This window comes from Arachis ipaensis, chromosome B10, assembly GCF_059453495.1.
Source record: "Arachis ipaensis isolate K30076 ecotype BB chromosome B10, ASM5945349v1, whole genome shotgun sequence".
NCBI lineage: Eukaryota > Viridiplantae > Streptophyta > Magnoliopsida > Fabales > Fabaceae > Arachis > Arachis ipaensis.
The window spans coordinates 119,788,627-119,806,301 of NC_142435.1; the positions used below are offsets into that span (position 1 = coordinate 119,788,627).

At 35.1% G+C, this 17,675-nt stretch overlaps 2 protein-coding genes and 1 non-coding gene across 3 annotated transcripts; all 3 read right to left on the reverse strand.

Annotated features, from left to right (window-relative positions):
• Nucleotides 1–1,817: 1,817 nt before the first annotated feature.
• On the reverse strand, nucleotides 1,818–4,632 carry LOC107623616 (BTB/POZ domain-containing protein At2g13690). The gene is made up of 2 exons (XM_016325947.3): nucleotides 3,451–4,632; nucleotides 1,818–3,164 (listed from the first exon to the last, which is right to left on the reverse strand). Exons 1-2 carry the CDS (start codon nucleotides 4,153–4,155, stop codon nucleotides 2,223–2,225), a joined length of 1,647 nt encoding a protein of 548 aa, XP_016181433.1. The 5' UTR covers nucleotides 4,156–4,632; the 3' UTR covers nucleotides 1,818–2,222.
• An 815-nt stretch (nucleotides 4,633–5,447) lies between these two features.
• On the reverse strand, nucleotides 5,448–17,377 carry LOC107620974 (callose synthase 5-like). The gene is made up of 39 exons (XM_088509770.1): nucleotides 17,188–17,377; nucleotides 16,988–17,088; nucleotides 15,835–15,956; nucleotides 15,525–15,732; nucleotides 15,222–15,443; nucleotides 14,998–15,089; nucleotides 14,762–14,891; nucleotides 14,421–14,635; nucleotides 14,231–14,306; nucleotides 13,997–14,122; nucleotides 13,790–13,904; nucleotides 13,267–13,610; nucleotides 13,047–13,099; nucleotides 12,901–12,961; nucleotides 12,678–12,759; nucleotides 12,531–12,580; nucleotides 12,242–12,328; nucleotides 11,876–11,998; nucleotides 11,699–11,793; nucleotides 11,536–11,620; nucleotides 11,276–11,436; nucleotides 10,879–11,002; nucleotides 10,660–10,754; nucleotides 10,435–10,552; nucleotides 10,169–10,320; nucleotides 9,948–10,057; nucleotides 9,735–9,860; nucleotides 9,572–9,640; nucleotides 9,029–9,218; nucleotides 8,816–8,927; nucleotides 8,613–8,732; nucleotides 8,425–8,540; nucleotides 8,249–8,332; nucleotides 8,017–8,129; nucleotides 7,682–7,911; nucleotides 6,800–7,594; nucleotides 6,622–6,672; nucleotides 6,346–6,531; nucleotides 5,448–6,127 (listed from the first exon to the last, which is right to left on the reverse strand). The coding sequence occupies exons 1-39, from the start codon at nucleotides 17,375–17,377 to the stop codon at nucleotides 5,897–5,899; spliced, it is 5,760 nt and encodes a 1,919-aa protein (XP_088365896.1). The 3' UTR covers nucleotides 5,448–5,896.
• Nucleotides 9,563–9,643, reverse strand: LOC148581488 (small nucleolar RNA J33). The gene has a single exon (XR_015899263.1). It is a non-coding gene; the product is annotated as a small nucleolar RNA J33 (small nucleolar RNA).
• Nucleotides 17,378–17,675: the final 298 nt, after the last annotated feature.

The window sequence follows — 17,675 nt, forward strand, 5'->3', positions numbered from 1 at the left end:
ATGCGGACACCTTTACCATGCTGAGAACCTCCGATTCTCATTCCATACATATTTCTATTATTTTTCAGATACAGGTCGAGAGACACCTCGTTGAGCGTCTGGAGACCCTCCTTACAAGCGAAGAACTATCTTTTGGGCCATTATATTTTGTTTTAAGCTATGTATATATGCTTATAGAATCTCTGCATGTATATTTTGTATTTTGTCCCTCCTAGAGGTTGACTTGGAGAAATAAGTGTTTATTCTGTAGTTTGAGTTATATTTTGGGTTGTAGAAATATATATATATATATATATATATATATATATATATATATATATATATATATATATATATATATATATATATATATGCTCTGGCCGGTCTTAGATTCACGGATTGAGTTCGGAGCTAGTTATCTGTATTTTGGAATTCTGATCCATATAGTTATGTTTTTAATCTTCTTTTCAATCTTGCTTATCCATCTATGCTTATCTTTCGTGAGTGATATACTTTTCTGTTTGTATTTTGTATGACTTCTCTTTTAAGGCTCTTAGTTATAAATTCTTTCAATTATATTATATAAGTATTTTTATTTTTATTTTTAGAGATCGTACCGCCTCACCACTTCTGATTTACGTCCTAGGCATAAAGCTCTGTATGGAGGATGTTACAGTACATCGCCTAGGGTGTACATGGCTTGGGTAAAGCCGGGTTTGTCTTCACTCGAATTCGACCTTAAATAATAATCGGGTCTATTTTTGAAACCTTTATCAAGTCCTAAACCCAGTGAAAGCAGACTACTTTCGGGCCACACTAGAACCAGGTCTAAATCGGTGAAGTTTGGGTTTTGATAAACTTTATGTCAAAAAATTATAACACTTATTTATAAAGAAGAAAAAAAATATACTTGTTATCAAGAAGTTGATATCCATATTTAAACTTGAATTTATTCATAAATTCTAATTTCGTGCTTCTTTGATCTATTTTTAAATTCAACTAAGTGTGATTAAAAATAAAACAATAAGCTTATAATCAAGATAACATAATATTGGAATTAATTTAAAACATATATATCTTTTTTAGTCTTCTTAAAGTGCACAAGGAGCCAAGTGAGGCCGGTTTCGCATTGATCCGGACTCGACTCTAAATAATAATCGAACCTATTTTTGAGACTCTTATCCGACCCTAGACCCTTCGAGTCTGACTGGCCCTTCAGTCCCGGCCAGGTACATCCCTAACATCACTTACACTAAGTTACAAAATATAAAATTATTATACATCAAATTAATTTAAATATGTTTTCAGTAATTTCTCTTAACATCATTGAATATGAAATGACTTCACTTATAATTCTATCTCAAATAAAAGATTTATAAAAATTTAACATATAAGTTGTTGATTCATAAAATAAAATATAAAAGCAAAATAATATATTATAATAGAATGAAAGACAAATAAACAATAAAACAATTTTTTTGGTTAAAAAATAATCAAATAATGATATTAAATTTATTATTAATTAAGAGAAAATACTAGTATAAATTATAAGACAAAAAAAGATAATAAAAGAAAGTGAAAAATCTATAAAAAATAAAATTCGAAAAATTATAACAAAAAAAAAACAATATCAATAGAATAATATAATTAAGAGCGTTTGTAGAAAAAAAATGAGTATTAACTTTTATATATATTAATTGCTATGGTGTTTAAAGTCTAGTGTTTAATTTACTAAAAAAGCTTAAAAGTCCATATTTAATTTAAAAATATAAAAACAAATAATTTTAAAATATTTGATACCTACCTTAAAAATAAATTCCACAATTTCGGCACCAAAATAAAATCACAAGAGAATTAGCATACAAGACAGATAAAAATAGATGTTCACCACTTTGTACAAAGTTAAACAAACGAGAATAGCATGACCATGGCAACAGATGTGCTACAAGAATAGACCTTTCTAAGGTACAGCAACGAGTTTTCTTTTTTTATGAGGATTTCTTGGAGGCCTCATTAGGACCTAGGCCATTAAGAAAATATTAATAAATTAAATTAAAAATAATACAAAAACCTCCTAGAAAATTCGATACTATTTAGGCATCAATCAACTAATACAATGATCATATTCATATAGAGTTCATCTACTTTATTCAGTGTACATAGCTTAGAATTTCTCACCTAATTGCAACTCTTTACAGAGTAGACAGAAGTAAACATCACAAGCATCAGTATTCTTTTTTTCTTTACCTTGATTCAATTTCATGAGTCTCAGAGCCCCTTAAAAATGATCTGCGCCACCATATCTGGAATGCCTTACTTAGATTTGGACACTCAGTACCATGCTTTGAGAAATACCGAAACCATTCCATAAACAGCATGTGTTGTTGCTTGAGGGGCAAAGTAAGAAGTGCCTGACCCATTGCCTCTTCCAATGCCTTCATATCAAGCCCCTTTTTGCATCTCTGCAGCCACCCAAAGTCCAACAGCATTGGTTTGAACCACGCCTGAAGAAGCCCCGACCTAGCTTCCAACCGACATTGTAGTTTTCTGGTGCCGATGGCGACAAACAATGTTGCTGACACTCGACTCAGTTCGTATCTTACCATGGGAGAGGCATCATCATGCAATTTAAGTAGCTGCTGCTGATTGGTCCATATATCAACAAAGTCTTCCGCCATTTGCCCATCAAACATGATTTCCAGCAACCAGTTGATGTTATCAACCTGTCTTGCGACGCGTTCGATCAAAGGCTTGTTCATATCTTTCTTCGGCAATGATTGTTCATGACGGTTGTCGTCAGATTTCCCCTCAAATAGGCTAACTAGAGAAGCGAGACACGAGTGGCAAACAGAATATAGATCCTCCTTGCTGAGGTCAACATGGTTCTTCTCATAGACCGAGCTTTTACTTAGAAGACCCTTTACTAGTGACTTAAGTTCGTTCCTTGCATTGGCATCTGCAGAACTGGTGATAGACCAAACGAGTTGCATTGCAACATTTGGCTGTGAATCTGCTGAATCATTCAAGTAGAATCTACCTAGGATGTCCCTGGTTGTCGTATCATCGAACTTGAATCTTGTGAACAAGCTCCTCAATTTCTCTTCTTCCTCTTCAGTCCAAGGAACAGCCTCAAGGTACTTCAAACAGGATAATACACCCCTTGTGAACTTGATGCCAGCAGCCACCTATAAACACAATCATAACAACCATGTAAGACAAATGCAATTATTCAAACACAAGCAAGATTGTTTCCATTAGAAAAATCAAAATGTTCAAATGCAAGTTCCAATTCTCCATTTTTCTTGCTTTTAATTTCATGCCACCCAATACTAAACCAGCTTATTCCCAAAACACTCAAAAAACCAAACCTACCATATACTAGCTGCAAATTAAATCATCAACAAAAACATACACAGAAATGAAGATAAAATATTTTACTAAAGGAAAAGAAAGTAACAACTACTTAGGTACCTCCAAAACGTCGATGGATCGAAAAACACCAATCTTAGCGAGCCTTTTGGTAACATCATCCTCGAACATGAGCTCAATGGTTTCTCTGAACAACCCCAAGTTATCGACCTCAGGAACCTCAATCCTGCACATTTTGCTACTACAGCCACTACCATTTGAAGTTGAACCTGAACCCTTCTTGTAATCACTTATCAAACCAGCAAAAACCTCGGAATTCGCGTACAGAACCACCGAATTCAGCTCCAAAACCATGCACCCACCATCCTTCCCTCTCAAACACATTCTCACGTCAAAAACACCGTCTTTAGTTCCTCCGCTGCCAGAACCCTCCTCTTCCACCACCGCAGGAGGCAGCGGAGGCGGTGTCGGTGCCCGGAAGCTCCGAGATCGCAACTTGGGCTCGGAATCGATGGCCGGAGAGGGGACGGGAGCGGCGGAATCGACGGCAGCGGGATCGGAGTCAATGGGGGATACTCTGCCGGGGGACAAGATCCTCCGAGGGTCGATCCGACCCGCCATTCTGGACCCGGATTTGGTGCTCTGGGGCGAGCTTGGGACCGAAAGATTCGGTTTTGAGAAGGTTTCAGACTTCCCCTGACGCGGTTTCGAGTAGTGGGTTGAAGAATAGAAGTTGTCGGGGCTCGACGGCGGAACGGCAAAGGAGCAGCACCATGTTCGCCGGCGCCGGCGATACGAACGGTCCATCGAAATGGGTTTCAAAAAACAGACAAAGGTCGAAAATTGAAGAGTTGTGACTGAATGGGTAAAGTGGGTGCTCTGTTTTTTATGTTTGGAGCTGCAGAGTGAGGAGCAGGAGCATCATATCATGGTCATGCTCTGTTAAATGTTTTAGTTGTTATTTTCTTTCCTTGGAACGGGTGTTATTTACTTACTTTCTTGGGAATTGTGTTTTTTTATTTTATGGGTGTTGTTTGGTTGTTTTTGTGTTCCGGTGAAGAAATTGAGGAAATAGTGCTTAGCATCTGCAAGCTGTGACCTTTTAATTAATCTGGTTTAGTGGTGTGGCTTAGGGTTGGGAGTTTTGTGATTCTGTTTGTATGAGTTGTAATGTTAGTTTGGAATTTAAGGAGGAAAAGAAAAGAGCGACCGAAGTGAGGGACAGATGATGATGAATGATGAAAAGTAGTACTACTCTATTACTGAGGTGGCCCCATCAATAGCATCGTTTTGGGGAATTGTTTTGTTATATTATAATATAAATATAAAAAAAAATCAATTTATGTATTTATGCTTTTTTGCCTTGTTTGTTGCTTGTTGGTCAGGGATGGCATAATCTCCTTTCGGACTCCAATCCAATCATTCATTCCATTAAAGGGATAGATAAGAGTTTGCTTTTTTTTTTTTTACGTTCAACGTTTTATTTTCTTCTGTTTAGTTGCTTCACCCCTATTGTCTGTTTGTTACGCACAGACACGCACAGTTCCTGTCCAAAAAAAAAAAAAAAAAAAAAGACAACCACAGTTAAATGATGCGAATGCGATGATGAGATTCTTGCGGTGCTTCTTCAGCAAGTGTTTTTAACTTTTTATTCAATTTTAACTTAACTAATAATTCTACTTTTTAATTTATTATTGAGTATCGTACTGTATGAAAGCTATTGGTTTACTTTAAACAAATAATACTTATTATTATGTTATGATACATTTTAAATGTCTTATTATCCTCTCGAGACCAATGAGATGTTGTTTCAGTATAGTTTTCTTGTATATTTTTTATTTTTTGGGTTTGCTAATTGACTCTTTTGAACAATATAAGTTAAATAAAGCCTGTTTGTTTTTCCTCCCCCTTTTACGGGTAAAGGTTCAATCCAACTATATTTGCAAAAACAGGTTAATTGATACATGGTTTGCTTGTAGTAATAATACAGTTATGATATAAAAAAATTTATAAGTAATTTTCATGGTATTATTTACCACTAATTAATTATATGCTATTATTCAAAAAAAAATTGCTATAAGCTAATATTATCATTAAGATTTGGTCAACAAACTTTTGGAGAATTCTCATTTTTCATTGAGTTACAAACACCCCACAAATAAAACTTGCCCTTCTGACTCTAAAAGCTGAAGAGTCACAATTAGGAATATTAGAGTACAGAATCAATAGGGTACATACAAAAGTTCACATTCAATTCTTCCTTTCCTAAAATTAAAAAGAATAACAAGAATGAAGAATTGAAGATGAAATTTTATGATACTTTAGAATCAAGATATAATTCTTTTGCAATAAAATAATTTATGAACAAATGCTGGCTGAACTCCCCCTCCAAAAACCATGACTCAACTGGCCATTTCTACAATACAATAATCTAACCGCAGCATGTGCTCTTTGATCATGTAAATTTGTTTTAATCTCCCAGTTTGCATGTACCCTTATCTCATATTCTGTCAGCACCAATTTGCCACAAAGGTGTTTGGATGATTCTTTACTTATTCTTCTTACCGCCAGATAAAATACGCTGGATTTGAAGCCCTCTACTGAAAGCTTGGTTGAATAGAAGCCTAGTTTGAAATTCTGATACAAAAGGGAACCATGCCAATACAGCAACAGGTGCAAAGATAATAACTCCCATCAGATATTCGTAGCCTTTTGCTAAAGCTTTGACAGAACTCCACATTCTTATGGCCTTCACAATAGGCCTGCATGCTTGTGCTATCTGCACATGTTAAGATGCATTCTAAGTACATGGATCATAAGGGAACAAAAAATGGTTTAGACTTTGTATTGTATACCAAGCATATTCACATTTTCACTCTAAGAATGTATTTGGTATCTCATGACAAAAGTACAGAGACATTAAGATAATGGGGACAAAGACGAGACAGAAACATTGTAAGAGGGTTGTATCTAGTTGCGTGAGTTCTAAAAGAGTACCTGTACAAGAGCCCAGCCTGTTGGAAAAAAGGCTAAGAGGCTGGCAAATATGTCAGTAACGGTGAGACCTAGCAAGACAAACATTAAGGTAAAGGCGACAACGGTTCCAACAAATAGGAAGAATTTGAGAAGACGGAACATCAATTGGAAGTCTGCGCTGAACTTCTTGCTACCCAAGGACACAATCTGCAGTTTCCAGTGCCACCAGTAAATGATATCAGTATTAAGATAAAGGAAAGAAAAACACTGCTAATCTTTCAAAATGATGATACTGACCTTCAAGGTGATCATGATAGCTACTATGACAAGCCAGGACAGACCATAAACCTGCAAGGAAAATTGCATATGAACAAGTTAACATATTTCAGGCACTACCAATTACCAGAGTGAAGTATACTATTTTGTGCCAGTACATGCATGAAAATGCAAAATAAAAGGTACTTAGAATAATTACCACAATGCTCTTGTCGCCTCTTGATATATGGAGCTGATACACAATGCCATATTGATAGACAAAGAAACGCAGGGCTAGGAAACACTCCCAAAACCTTCCCATGAACCCAGTGTATTGCAAATGCTCTTGTTCCTCATCCCACCATGATTCCCAGCTTTTATTTCCAGGAACACCAATGCCACCTCGGCTACTTATCCATTTCTTCCAGTCATCCCAGTCTTCAACTATCTTCTGCCACTCAAATCCAGATGGATTAAAAAGGAAAGGAGCAAACAGCCAAGAACAAACCAAGAACCACATTGACCATGAAAGGAAAGCGTAAGCTCCACCGATTGCTGCTGAACCATAAGCCCTGTAAACTATGAGCAATATTAAAAGCTCAATCCCTTTCACAAAGTGACTCCTAGAGTACAGCCTGTAATTCTCAGCAAACTTCTCGTGGCGAACAACGAAGCCACGACCAGTTGCTCTGTACTTTGCACCTCCGTGAAGAAGAGTGCGTCCGTAGTAGTGCAACTTGGTTCCAAGAGAGAAAGTGAAGAAAACGGGTGCTAGCTGCAACTGCATTATTATCATCTCTCCCATAGCGGATCTGAAACCTCTCTCAAGTCCTATTTCCATGATCATGGGCAGAGTCATTAATAGTCCTATTTGAACAAGGGATTGTGAAGCCATTATTGCCCTCAGTGCCTCATCTCCCCTTCTATTTGCCAATTTAACTATTGCAGCCTCAAGTCCACTCAATGACAGGTAAAGTTTGCCATACAAGAATGCATAAACAGTGAGGGCCACAACCTGTGAATGAATACAAGAAATAATTTAATGTCATATGCATACGGGACCAAAAAATTTTTTCTTTCTTCTGGATGAAATGACCATTACCATTGAGCTGAAGTAAAATCCAATAGATGTGAAATAGAATGATAGCATGCGGAAAAAGTCGAAACGATGCCCCAGCCTGTAGACATCCCTGCTAAGTGTCTGTTCTCCATTACCACAGGCCACCTTTGCTTCAAAGAGTGAGATTTGATTGAGACCAACATCTCTACCCTTTCCAACTTGGATGTATTCATGATGAGTAATGTTTCCACGCCTTAGTGTGGAGTTGAATCCTGTTTTCAGGTAAAAAACATGCATGTGATGCAGCATAGAGGAAGGAATATAAAAGTAAAAAAATACTGTATATAGTGCTAAGAAACATGTTACAAGAATTTTACCAGCAAAAATGTCTTCACTAAGATTGATTACACGAGAAGCCTTGCTGATACCTCCACGGGTGATATGGAAAATTCTATCAAAAACATCAGGATGACCATAGTGGAACCGAACCCTGCAATTGGACAAGGAAAATGGAAAGAAAAGAAACATTTATTTGAGGGTCTACATATTTTGCATTCATTTCCCTTTTAAAGTAAATTATTGTCTCATGTTTGGATGAGTTCTACTTACTTTAGGGGTCTTGCAAGAACTCTTTGGCCAATAGTGACAAAACTTGTTTCTTGATTTGACATAAACCAAGCCAAGGAAGAAACACTGCACACAAGAGAAAAAATTTTATATAATATAGAAATTATAACTTGATGCAGTGTTCACTAACAGTATACATGGAAAATAATTCTTCGTACCTGCCAGTGAAGATATGCTCACGAACACCTAGTATAGTAGGTCGACGAACGCCATGATCCTCATTAAATTCTTCTAGAAGGTTACGCATTTTCAAAGCTTCTTCCAAGTAATTATCCTAGAAAGAATATGTCCAGTGTGAATTTTGTTATATAGCTTCAAAGGTTACATAATATAATGCTATATATACCTGGTTCATGTCAATTGTCTGAAGAGCTTCCCCTCTAGTGAAAATGATAGCATGATTTTGATTTTCAGGTTTTCCTTCTCCTATCTTGGGTGGACCTGGCAATTTTATTCTATATATTTCCTGTATAATACAAACATAAGTCCTAATGAAGTTAACCAAGCATAAGTAAATTACTAAAGGTATTATTATATAAGAGAATTTACCTGGTCATGGTTGTCCACAGCTTTGACTAGCACAGAATAATAAACCTTCTGTACTTTTCCGGCTTCTCTTTCTTCAACTTCATCAATATAAGCCACACGAAGGGAAGGATTGCTACAAAAATTAAGAACCGTATGTAATTTTCTTAAATTAAGTGAAATAAAAATTCCAAATGGACTAACTTCGAATTTATCAGTTGGAGAACAATGACATACTTAACCATCAAATTCAATATGTCTGTTGCCCGGCGGTCTCCACTGCGCTTCTGATTACCATAGATCTGACACGTGGCGACATATGTGAATTTCATGTCAGCAACAGCTTCGATACTGGCATACAGAGATCTCTTACTCTTCTTATCTTCCTCGGATGGAACAGTAACAGCCTTATAGCCATTCAGTATCTCTGTCCATAAGTAGCAAAAAACTTAAACAATCATCTTGGCACATAACTAACTGCCTTGCCAATAATATTGTTGAAGACTGGTATCTTAATAATAACAAGAAATATTTTGATGCAGAAGTTTATATTTGCTGTCATATATGGTATAGTTTTGTATAAATAAATGTTACTAATATCTAGTCTTTTCAAATGTATGGGCAATACTTCTTTATGGGGTTAAACTTGGTCAATAGTTGAGGACTGCTAAACAAAGCTTTTTGTCTCTATAAAAATGTATGAAAATGTGGATGAAAGATGGCTGTAGTGTTTAACTCTATTCATGGCTATATAAAAATTAAAAGAGTATCCATTCTTACCCCTTTCATTAGCCATATCAAGAAAAGCTTGGAGCTTAAGAGCTCGCCTGTAGTACATCATTCCCCTAACTGCATTAATTTATAGGAACAAGAAGAAAAATTATTAGTTGATCAAACCTTGCATATGGGAACAGAAAAGGGAGGGACACCATTGTATATATACCTGTCCGGCAAAGAGTTTGTCCTCTTAACGAGGCCCAGTGACGTAATTGCAACACATTCTCCTCTTTCTCCCAGACCTCGCTATCTTTCTTGCAATCAAGTCGCTCCATGAAGTTGTTCCATTCATCTATAAATACACTTCTTAGGCAATCTTTCCTCTTTAGAAAAAAAAAAAATGAAATCAAACTAATTGTATAGAGTAAGCTATTGCTACCAGGGTAGATCTTTTGCAGGTAATATATGATTGACACACCATCCTCATTTTCAACCTCAAGGTCATTCTTGGAATAGACAGTCTCTTCACTATAGTATGGAGTCATGACACTACAAAGAAAAACCAAGATGTTCTTTAATACATAAGAAGGCACTGTACAACTTCAGAAATACAACAGCGCCATGGGCTGTTTTCTTGCACAAGAAATAAGCATCACAAACCTGAATGAGAGCATTTTGCGAACCCTTGGAGCACGCGGCATATCCATGAACAATGAATTGGTGAAGAATGTAATCCTTCTGCGTGCCTCAAGGTTTGTTGGGACCTCCATAGCAGACTCCTTTACTGTCAAAAGTAAATGTAGGCGTCTAATCTGAAACAACAACGGTTCGTGACTCATGAGTTATAGAAGCATCTCTTAGTCAAAATATAACCTATGAGAGAGTAATTTTTCTCTGATTTTATGATAGCATCACTAATTAATTACCTGTTCCTCCCATTGTGCTGTAAGCACAGGAGGGAAGTACACGGCCGGTCTTGCATCAGTACCAGCAAAAAGTTGCCTTCCAGTGTCCTTGCTACTATGATTAAGTTCTGCTAACTCACTGATGAAAATCACACCATGCAAAAGCAAGCATTGTTACTTTTTAGTGAAAGTGATGCAAGTATAACTACATTCCAAGTTTAGAGTAGCAATTAAGTGTCAACCAACCTAATGTCATTCACCATCATATCACGGGTAAATACTTCTAAAATATCTTGCAATAAGACTACCACTGTTCCTCGCTTCGAAGGATCTGCATCTTTCTGTAACCATAAAGGAATGTGTAAGTTTCCAAAAAATATAGCTACAGAGATGAAACTATTTAAGAATTAAGACTAAAATAAAGTGAAGATACTAAAATGATTGGTTTTCCTATGAATGACTCACCAAAATTTCAACAAGCTCAACAAATTTCTTACAAAGGTTGGGCAAAAATGCCATTCGGAAATTTGTAAGAAGGGTATTCTTGGAGATGCTGTTCTCAACTTCCTTGAAGATCACGGAGATCGTCCTGTGTCATCATAATGAATTCGGATGTACTTTAAAAAATTTGATGCTTATGAAATTTCTATAGCTTCAATTCTAGGTTAATCAAGAATAACAACAAAAGAAGCTTATGTCAAATTTTGAATTAATGTGGTTCAACCTAAAATTTGATCAAGCAAGTAATTCCTAAAATAACATGGGGGATATCATATCTGATATCATGAAACGTAAACATAAATGGCCAAAGGTCAACTAATAAATAACCAAAAAGGTCAATAGATAAGATTCAAAAAGTTACCTTTTCTCAAGGTCACCAACCACCAAAGTATTTAGAACATTCTTAAAAGCTTCATAGCATTCAATGACAGCACATTTCATATATTCATCATGACAAATGCGCTTCCAAAGATCAGAGTCCTTTCCATGAAATTGAGCTGCCATATCTAGTGCTACAGCAATCTACAAAGGTATACATGGAATTAATTAGAGGAAATAGTAACACGTAAACCTTCCCAAAAAAAGTAAATGAATAATAAATTAAAAGAAAATCCCACTGACCTTGCTTGCAAGCAAAAATGGTGGCCATTGAATTATTTTCAAGCTAGGGTCTAATGAGTAAGGAACCATCAAAAGATCCATCTCCCTGCAGTGATGTGAACTGAGAGGTTAGACCCCAATAGGTGATTTTGCAAATAGCTAGAGTTTGGTTCTAAGGGCTTGCCTATCACTTATGATATCTTCCTCACGGAAACTACAGATAATTTCATTCCATAATTGAGCAAATTTAGCAGCTTCAACCCTTCTACTGGGAGTAACCTATAAAAGAATGGAAACATGAGTGAACATAAATGACTACATTGGTTTCATGTAGTTAGTTGCCAATGAAAATGATAGAAACCTCAGCAAAACGCTTTGACAAAGAGAATCTCCTCTTCTGGTTTTTGTCAGTAGGGACCAAGAATGAGTTAAATGCGCCGGGCAATGACTGAAACCGTGATCTTAGCATGGTCAAAGTTCGAATCTGCAGAAAATGGAAATGGAAATTTGAGTTTTTTACACCTTGAAGACCTTTAAATTTGAATAATAAGCATGTATAATCATGATTCAGTACTTCATGCACCAAAATGGATAATACAAATTTCTTGATAAAATAAGTTCAATCTTTTGTATGCACAAAAATGAAGAAAATAAATAAAGTAGTTTAATATGAAATTCTTTCCACATCTAGGAAGCTAGCTAGAAATAAAGTTAAAGTGATAATTACCTCTCCTAAACGATCAAAGGCTCCAACAACACCACCAGACAAAGTTGAGAAAATGGCATACCAAATTTGAGTGTCCATGAAATAGACCTGTATATTCATAAATGTGAACTGAGATGTTGCCATTACGTGAATAATGAGAATAATGATTTATCTTCTTAATTGATTTTCTTAAACATCCTCCTAATTATTAAATAAAAAAGGAATTGGATATTCTCTAAAACTTTAAGACATCGATTTTATAAGTTTTAAATATTTCATTAACGTAACCAGAAAAGTATAGGATACACACCAGCACTACAGGTGACCAGAGTGCAATGACTGCACCATAGTTATGTGTAACTGCACATTTAGCAAAAATATATATATATATTAGACTAGACCAATAGATCTCAGATAAACTTATTATAGCAGAAACATTAAAAAGAAGAAAGTATACCATTAGGGAAAAACTCATGCCAAGCATAATCAACATGGCGAATCCTCATTATCTCCTTAGTTGGCTCCACTAGAGGTTTAATCTGAAGTGGCAAAAATCACATAGTTTAAAAGAGCGAGAATGAATTAGCGAACAAAAAAGGTGCGTACACCACTACTCTTAAAAAAAAAAAAAAAAAAAATAATAATAATAATAAAAACACATGTAAATCTATAAAAATTACCTGGATGAAATAGCTAAATGCCACTTTGGAAGCCAAAAGAAGCAGCCAAAAGAATGTGTACCTAAAAATCAAAACCAAAATTAATTCGATGGTGAGATAAATTTCTAGTGGAAAACTGGAATAAGATAGTGTCCTGAAAAGCTCACCTAAAGAGAGAAAATTGACTCTCATGCATTCCTCTTCCAACATAGATTCTTGGCTGCACAGGTTGAAGAATCACTCAGAAAATAATTAATGGAGGCGCTATACCCAAAGATCACAAATTGTTCAATAAAATGTTTATATAATTATTTTTAGGCTACACATATAATAGTCCTTTGTAATCTTCATACTTTTTAAATGTGAATGAAAATAGTAGTTTCCTACCTGAGCCCACCACATGAAGAATCTTACAATACGCCAGTCTGAGTTTTCAATCCAACGCCTGAGCATTGGGAAGAAGAAGAGAAATACTGTCAATGCATTGGGAAGCAAGTACACTGCAACTGCCAATAAATACAATTGTGGAAGGCCCTTTGTATCACCCAAGAACGAAAGTATCTTCGTGATAAACTCTGGGACATTATTATTATTCTCGAAGGAACCAATATATAACAGTGGAAGAACTATGACCCAAAGTATGCTAACAATTATTTTCAGTAAAAGCCGTAGTACATTAGTGAATCTCCAACGATGATACCCAGGAAAGTTCAGAACCAAGTCCAAGATACCTAAGACAAAACAAATGAAGCAAGGAGGAACATATGACGTGAGATGATGGACATATGATATATATTTGCATGGAAAATAATAGTAGCTTTGTTCAAGTAAGACTTCTTGCTAATTAATTAATTCTTCTGATAGTGTCATGTGAAGTTTAATTAATTTGCATGAAGGTAGCGCTTCATACCTTGTAGTAAGCGTAGTATGGCTGCTGTGATGAATATACTAGAGAGTTTGAATAAGAGTGGTTTTTGAAAGAGTTCGTTCAATTGAGTATTGTTCCACGAAATAATAATCATAACCTGTAACAAGAATAAGAACCAAGTGTTTTAGGCCTGAAGAGAAAAATACGTACTTTGTAATAAGCTCATTTCCGTTCTCTATATATACATACCTGCAACGCCATTATATAGAATGTCCAGAGACGATCAAAACTGCGAAAGATGTGCCAGAATGAACGGCTCTCAACAAAATTTGATTTGCCCGTTTTCCCAGCTTTCTTACGGGCACCGTGTCTTCCCTGATATATAAATATGCATGGAATTTCAATATTAGCATTGAACCAAAACTACGTATTTTACATTTGCTTCCATATTAATATATGGAAATTAATATCAATGAGATATACCTGTGACACAAATGTGGACTTGAAAAAATCACCATCATCACGCATGGGCCATCCAAGAGAAAAACAATCAGGTGACCTGAATGTATATATATAGAATAATGCAATTATCCCAAAGTTAAAGCCAAAAAAGAAAAGAAAAGAAACTATTAACTACAAAATGAAATAAGAAAAATAAAGCTAAATGTGCTACCAGAAATACTCATTTAGATCATCATAGTTGCACCATGATGAGTGGGGTGCAGTTCCATTTTTACCCCGCTGTGCTTCATTTTCAATAACTCGGTATATGGGAGTTACAACTTTGCGAAGGAATGACTCATCCTCACCACCATAGGAAGGTTTGATATTTTCACCAGTGACAATGCTAACATTCCCGGCCAATAGACCGTTAAGTTCATAGGCCATCTGATATTATAGTTGGATTCTGTTAGTACTTCGTAGAACATTACTTGTAGCTTCTAAAATTATTTGAAAACTCAGACAGTAGTAGTGTAAAGACTGAAGAGAAAAAATATAAAAATGTGTACTCACATTGTGAAATATATAGCATAGGCACTCTGGCATGAAACGAAGATTGGAAGCTTCACCCCATATGAGAAGATATAACCCCATATATAGTAGCTTTCTCTGCTGTATCTCTTGCTGACCTTGCTGGGGGAGTCTGTGTCAAATAACAAGAAGACAAGAACATTTTTATGCAAAGTTAATTTTGTCGGGGAAAAAACGAAAAAAGAAAAACAGATCTGTTATATTTATATGTATGTTACCGTAAACTATGTTTTCTTCCTAAAAACTTGCACCAATTCTTGTAATTCTTAAAGAGTTCATTCATCTTTTCGTCAACAGCCCGGTCATCCAGCTGTAATAATTGTTCAACAAAAACAAAAGTGTGTGTCAACCTGATGTAAGTGAAAAATGAGTATAATAAATAATAACCAAGTTTAATTAGTTGTTATTTATTTGTTATTCAAATAAAGGAGAGGGTAGGTGCCTTGTTGAGAGGCTCAGGTTTTGGATTGAGCCTTATGTGAGAGTTAGCAAGAAGCAGAATCAAGTGCTCTCTTTGGTTCCTGACATTGTCCTTCTGGAAGCCAAACATGGCTCTAAGCCAATCAAGCAAGTCCAAATCCCCACTTCTCTGCCTGTGTTGCTCGAACGTACTTGGCCAGTTCAACCCCCGGGTGTTCCACAGAGCAGAAACTGCTGCCTTAATCTACCAACACCACCAAGGAACAAATCAACACAATATTTCCAAATAAACAAAACATCAAACACATGGTGCGCATATGGATACCTCTTCCAGCTGCATAATTTGCTGAGAAGCCCCAGCAGAATCCAATGGAAGAATGTTGAAAGGGGCATAAATCTCCGTCTTTTCTTGGACATCTCTAGCTGCTGCAATAATCTCAGGAGCAACTTCTTCAACTTTCTCAGTCTTGTTAACTGCACAAAGCACTTCAAAGAGTACCCCTGCAGTTTGGTATGCTTTACCAAGCTGTGCTCTGCAACAACAAAGAGTTTAATTTTCAGTTCAAAGGAGGCCAACCAGTTAGTTTAGTGAAAAGGTTAATAACATATAATAAATTAAGGGTGTGCATATGGACCTGTCAGCTTGTTCTCCTTGGTCAAGAGCTCTAACATAGTGCTCATAGTACTGTTGATAATAGGCCTGGATTTCCCTTGCATCTGTCTTCTTAACTCGGGAGGCAAGACTTGTCGCATTGTCCTACACACATGCATGCGCATATTTTCACTTCCATACAAATATAACGAGAAACTCCGCCATTTTAAATATTTTTAGTCATTATTTAATTAGTATAATTATTAAATTATTTTTAATAAATAAATTTTATTAATTTATGTATATAAATTTTAAAAAATATGTAAATAAATTATATTAATTTATATATATAAAAATTTAATAAAATATAAATACAAATTATATATTTTTTATATGCAAAGCATTATAAATTATTGTTGATAAAAAATAATATAACTTTGCTTAATATATAAATAGTAAATTAAAACATAACTACTATTAGAAATCAAGGCGTGAAAAATTATGCTAATAATTATGTATATTTTTGTCAATTTATGTATACAAATTCTGTTTAATACGAATGTAAATTATATATATATATATATTTGATAAAACAATAAAAATTTAATATTTTATTCAACTTTTGTATTCCCTTTGTATTTAGCTCCTCCATCTCTAATTGTATTACCACTCATGTTACTTATCCAAACCAAAAAAAATTAATCTATACAAATAACTAACGGTATATTATTATATTAATATACATAACTAATTTTAAAATTTATTAGTTAAAAAATTATCTAAATACACGAATCTACTTAGATGATCATATAAAATGCTTTATATATTAAAAGTTTATTTCTGTGAGCTTTAAAAAAAATTAAGTAATCTTTTTTATAAAAAATTAAAAAAAAATAATTTAACATTTGGATATTTTATATAAAAGTAATTTTTATCTATTACTTATATTTAAATATAATAATATAAAAGTATTTTTTATTTATTATATTAAAATATTTTTTCTAAAATAAAAAAATTTAAACGAATGAGAATTGTAATTTTTTTTTTAAAAATGTATTTTTTCTAATAATTTTAATTTTACTTAAAAAATTTACCAAATACACTAAATTTTTACGAAAAAATTAATTAATTTTTATTTTAGTTTAATAACATCCAAACATATCCTAAAAATTTAAACTTTAAAAACACGTACGTACCCTCTCCAAACGTTGAAGTAACAGCGTCTTAAACTGCCTCACACCACGCCCGCTGGAGCTCTGATCCAACCTGTGTGCCTTCTCAAACGCATAGAATCGACCTTCATAACCAAAAATTAACAACCAATTTTAATTTTGAATTCCACCAACGCTAATTATGATTTATCTGTAATTAATTAAGTCGAAGGTTATTAACGCACATAGATAAGCAACCCTAGGGCGCTCGCTTTCGATCTCATTGGCGACACGTAGGATGGGCGCGATGGAGGCGAGTGACGACGGCACTACGACGTCATCGTCAAACACCTCCGTCGAGAACGTTGTCATGGCTGCGCTCCTCGACGGCCGCCGTACCAGCGTCTGCGGAGCCGCCGGCTCGAGATTCGACATCTCTGTCGAGCTCCTCACCCCTCCCTCTTTCTAATTTCACCTCTTAGTCTCCCCCCTGCATCATCAAAATCAGTAATATTCATCATCATATCAAAACCTAACCCTTAATTACCTTCTTGCATGCATGCACGTACTTATATTAATTAACTAAGATCATTATGATTAAGAACAAATTAAATAATGTAGGCACCTATTATGAGTTCAGGGATGAAACACTCCAAAAAGAGAGTAAAAAAAGAAGAGAAAATGGATTTCGAGTTTTCAGAAGAGACGCAGAAGAGGTGTTCCCGCTGCACGC

Excerpts from the sequence above, each read along its gene's own strand:
- LOC107623616 (XM_016325947.3), bottom strand. The coding sequence starts at position 4,155 with ATGGACCGTTCGTATCGCCGGCGCCGGCGAACATGGTGCTGCTCCTTT. Across the intron at positions 3,165-3,450 it reads GATCCATCGACGTTTTGGAG|GTGGCTGCTGGCATCAAGTT; the intron begins GTACCTAAGTAG and ends TTGTGTTTATAG.
- LOC107620974 (XM_088509770.1), bottom strand. The coding sequence starts at position 17,377 with ATGTCGAATCTCGAGCCGGCGGCTCCGCAGACGCTGGTACGGCGGCCG. Across the intron at positions 14,307-14,420 it reads GATCTAAATGAGTATTTCTG|GTCACCTGATTGTTTTTCTC; the intron begins GTAGCACATTTA and ends ATATACATTCAG. Across the intron at positions 7,912-8,016 it reads TAGTGAAGACATTTTTGCTG|GATTCAACTCCACACTAAGG; the intron begins GTAAAATTCTTG and ends ACCTGAAAACAG.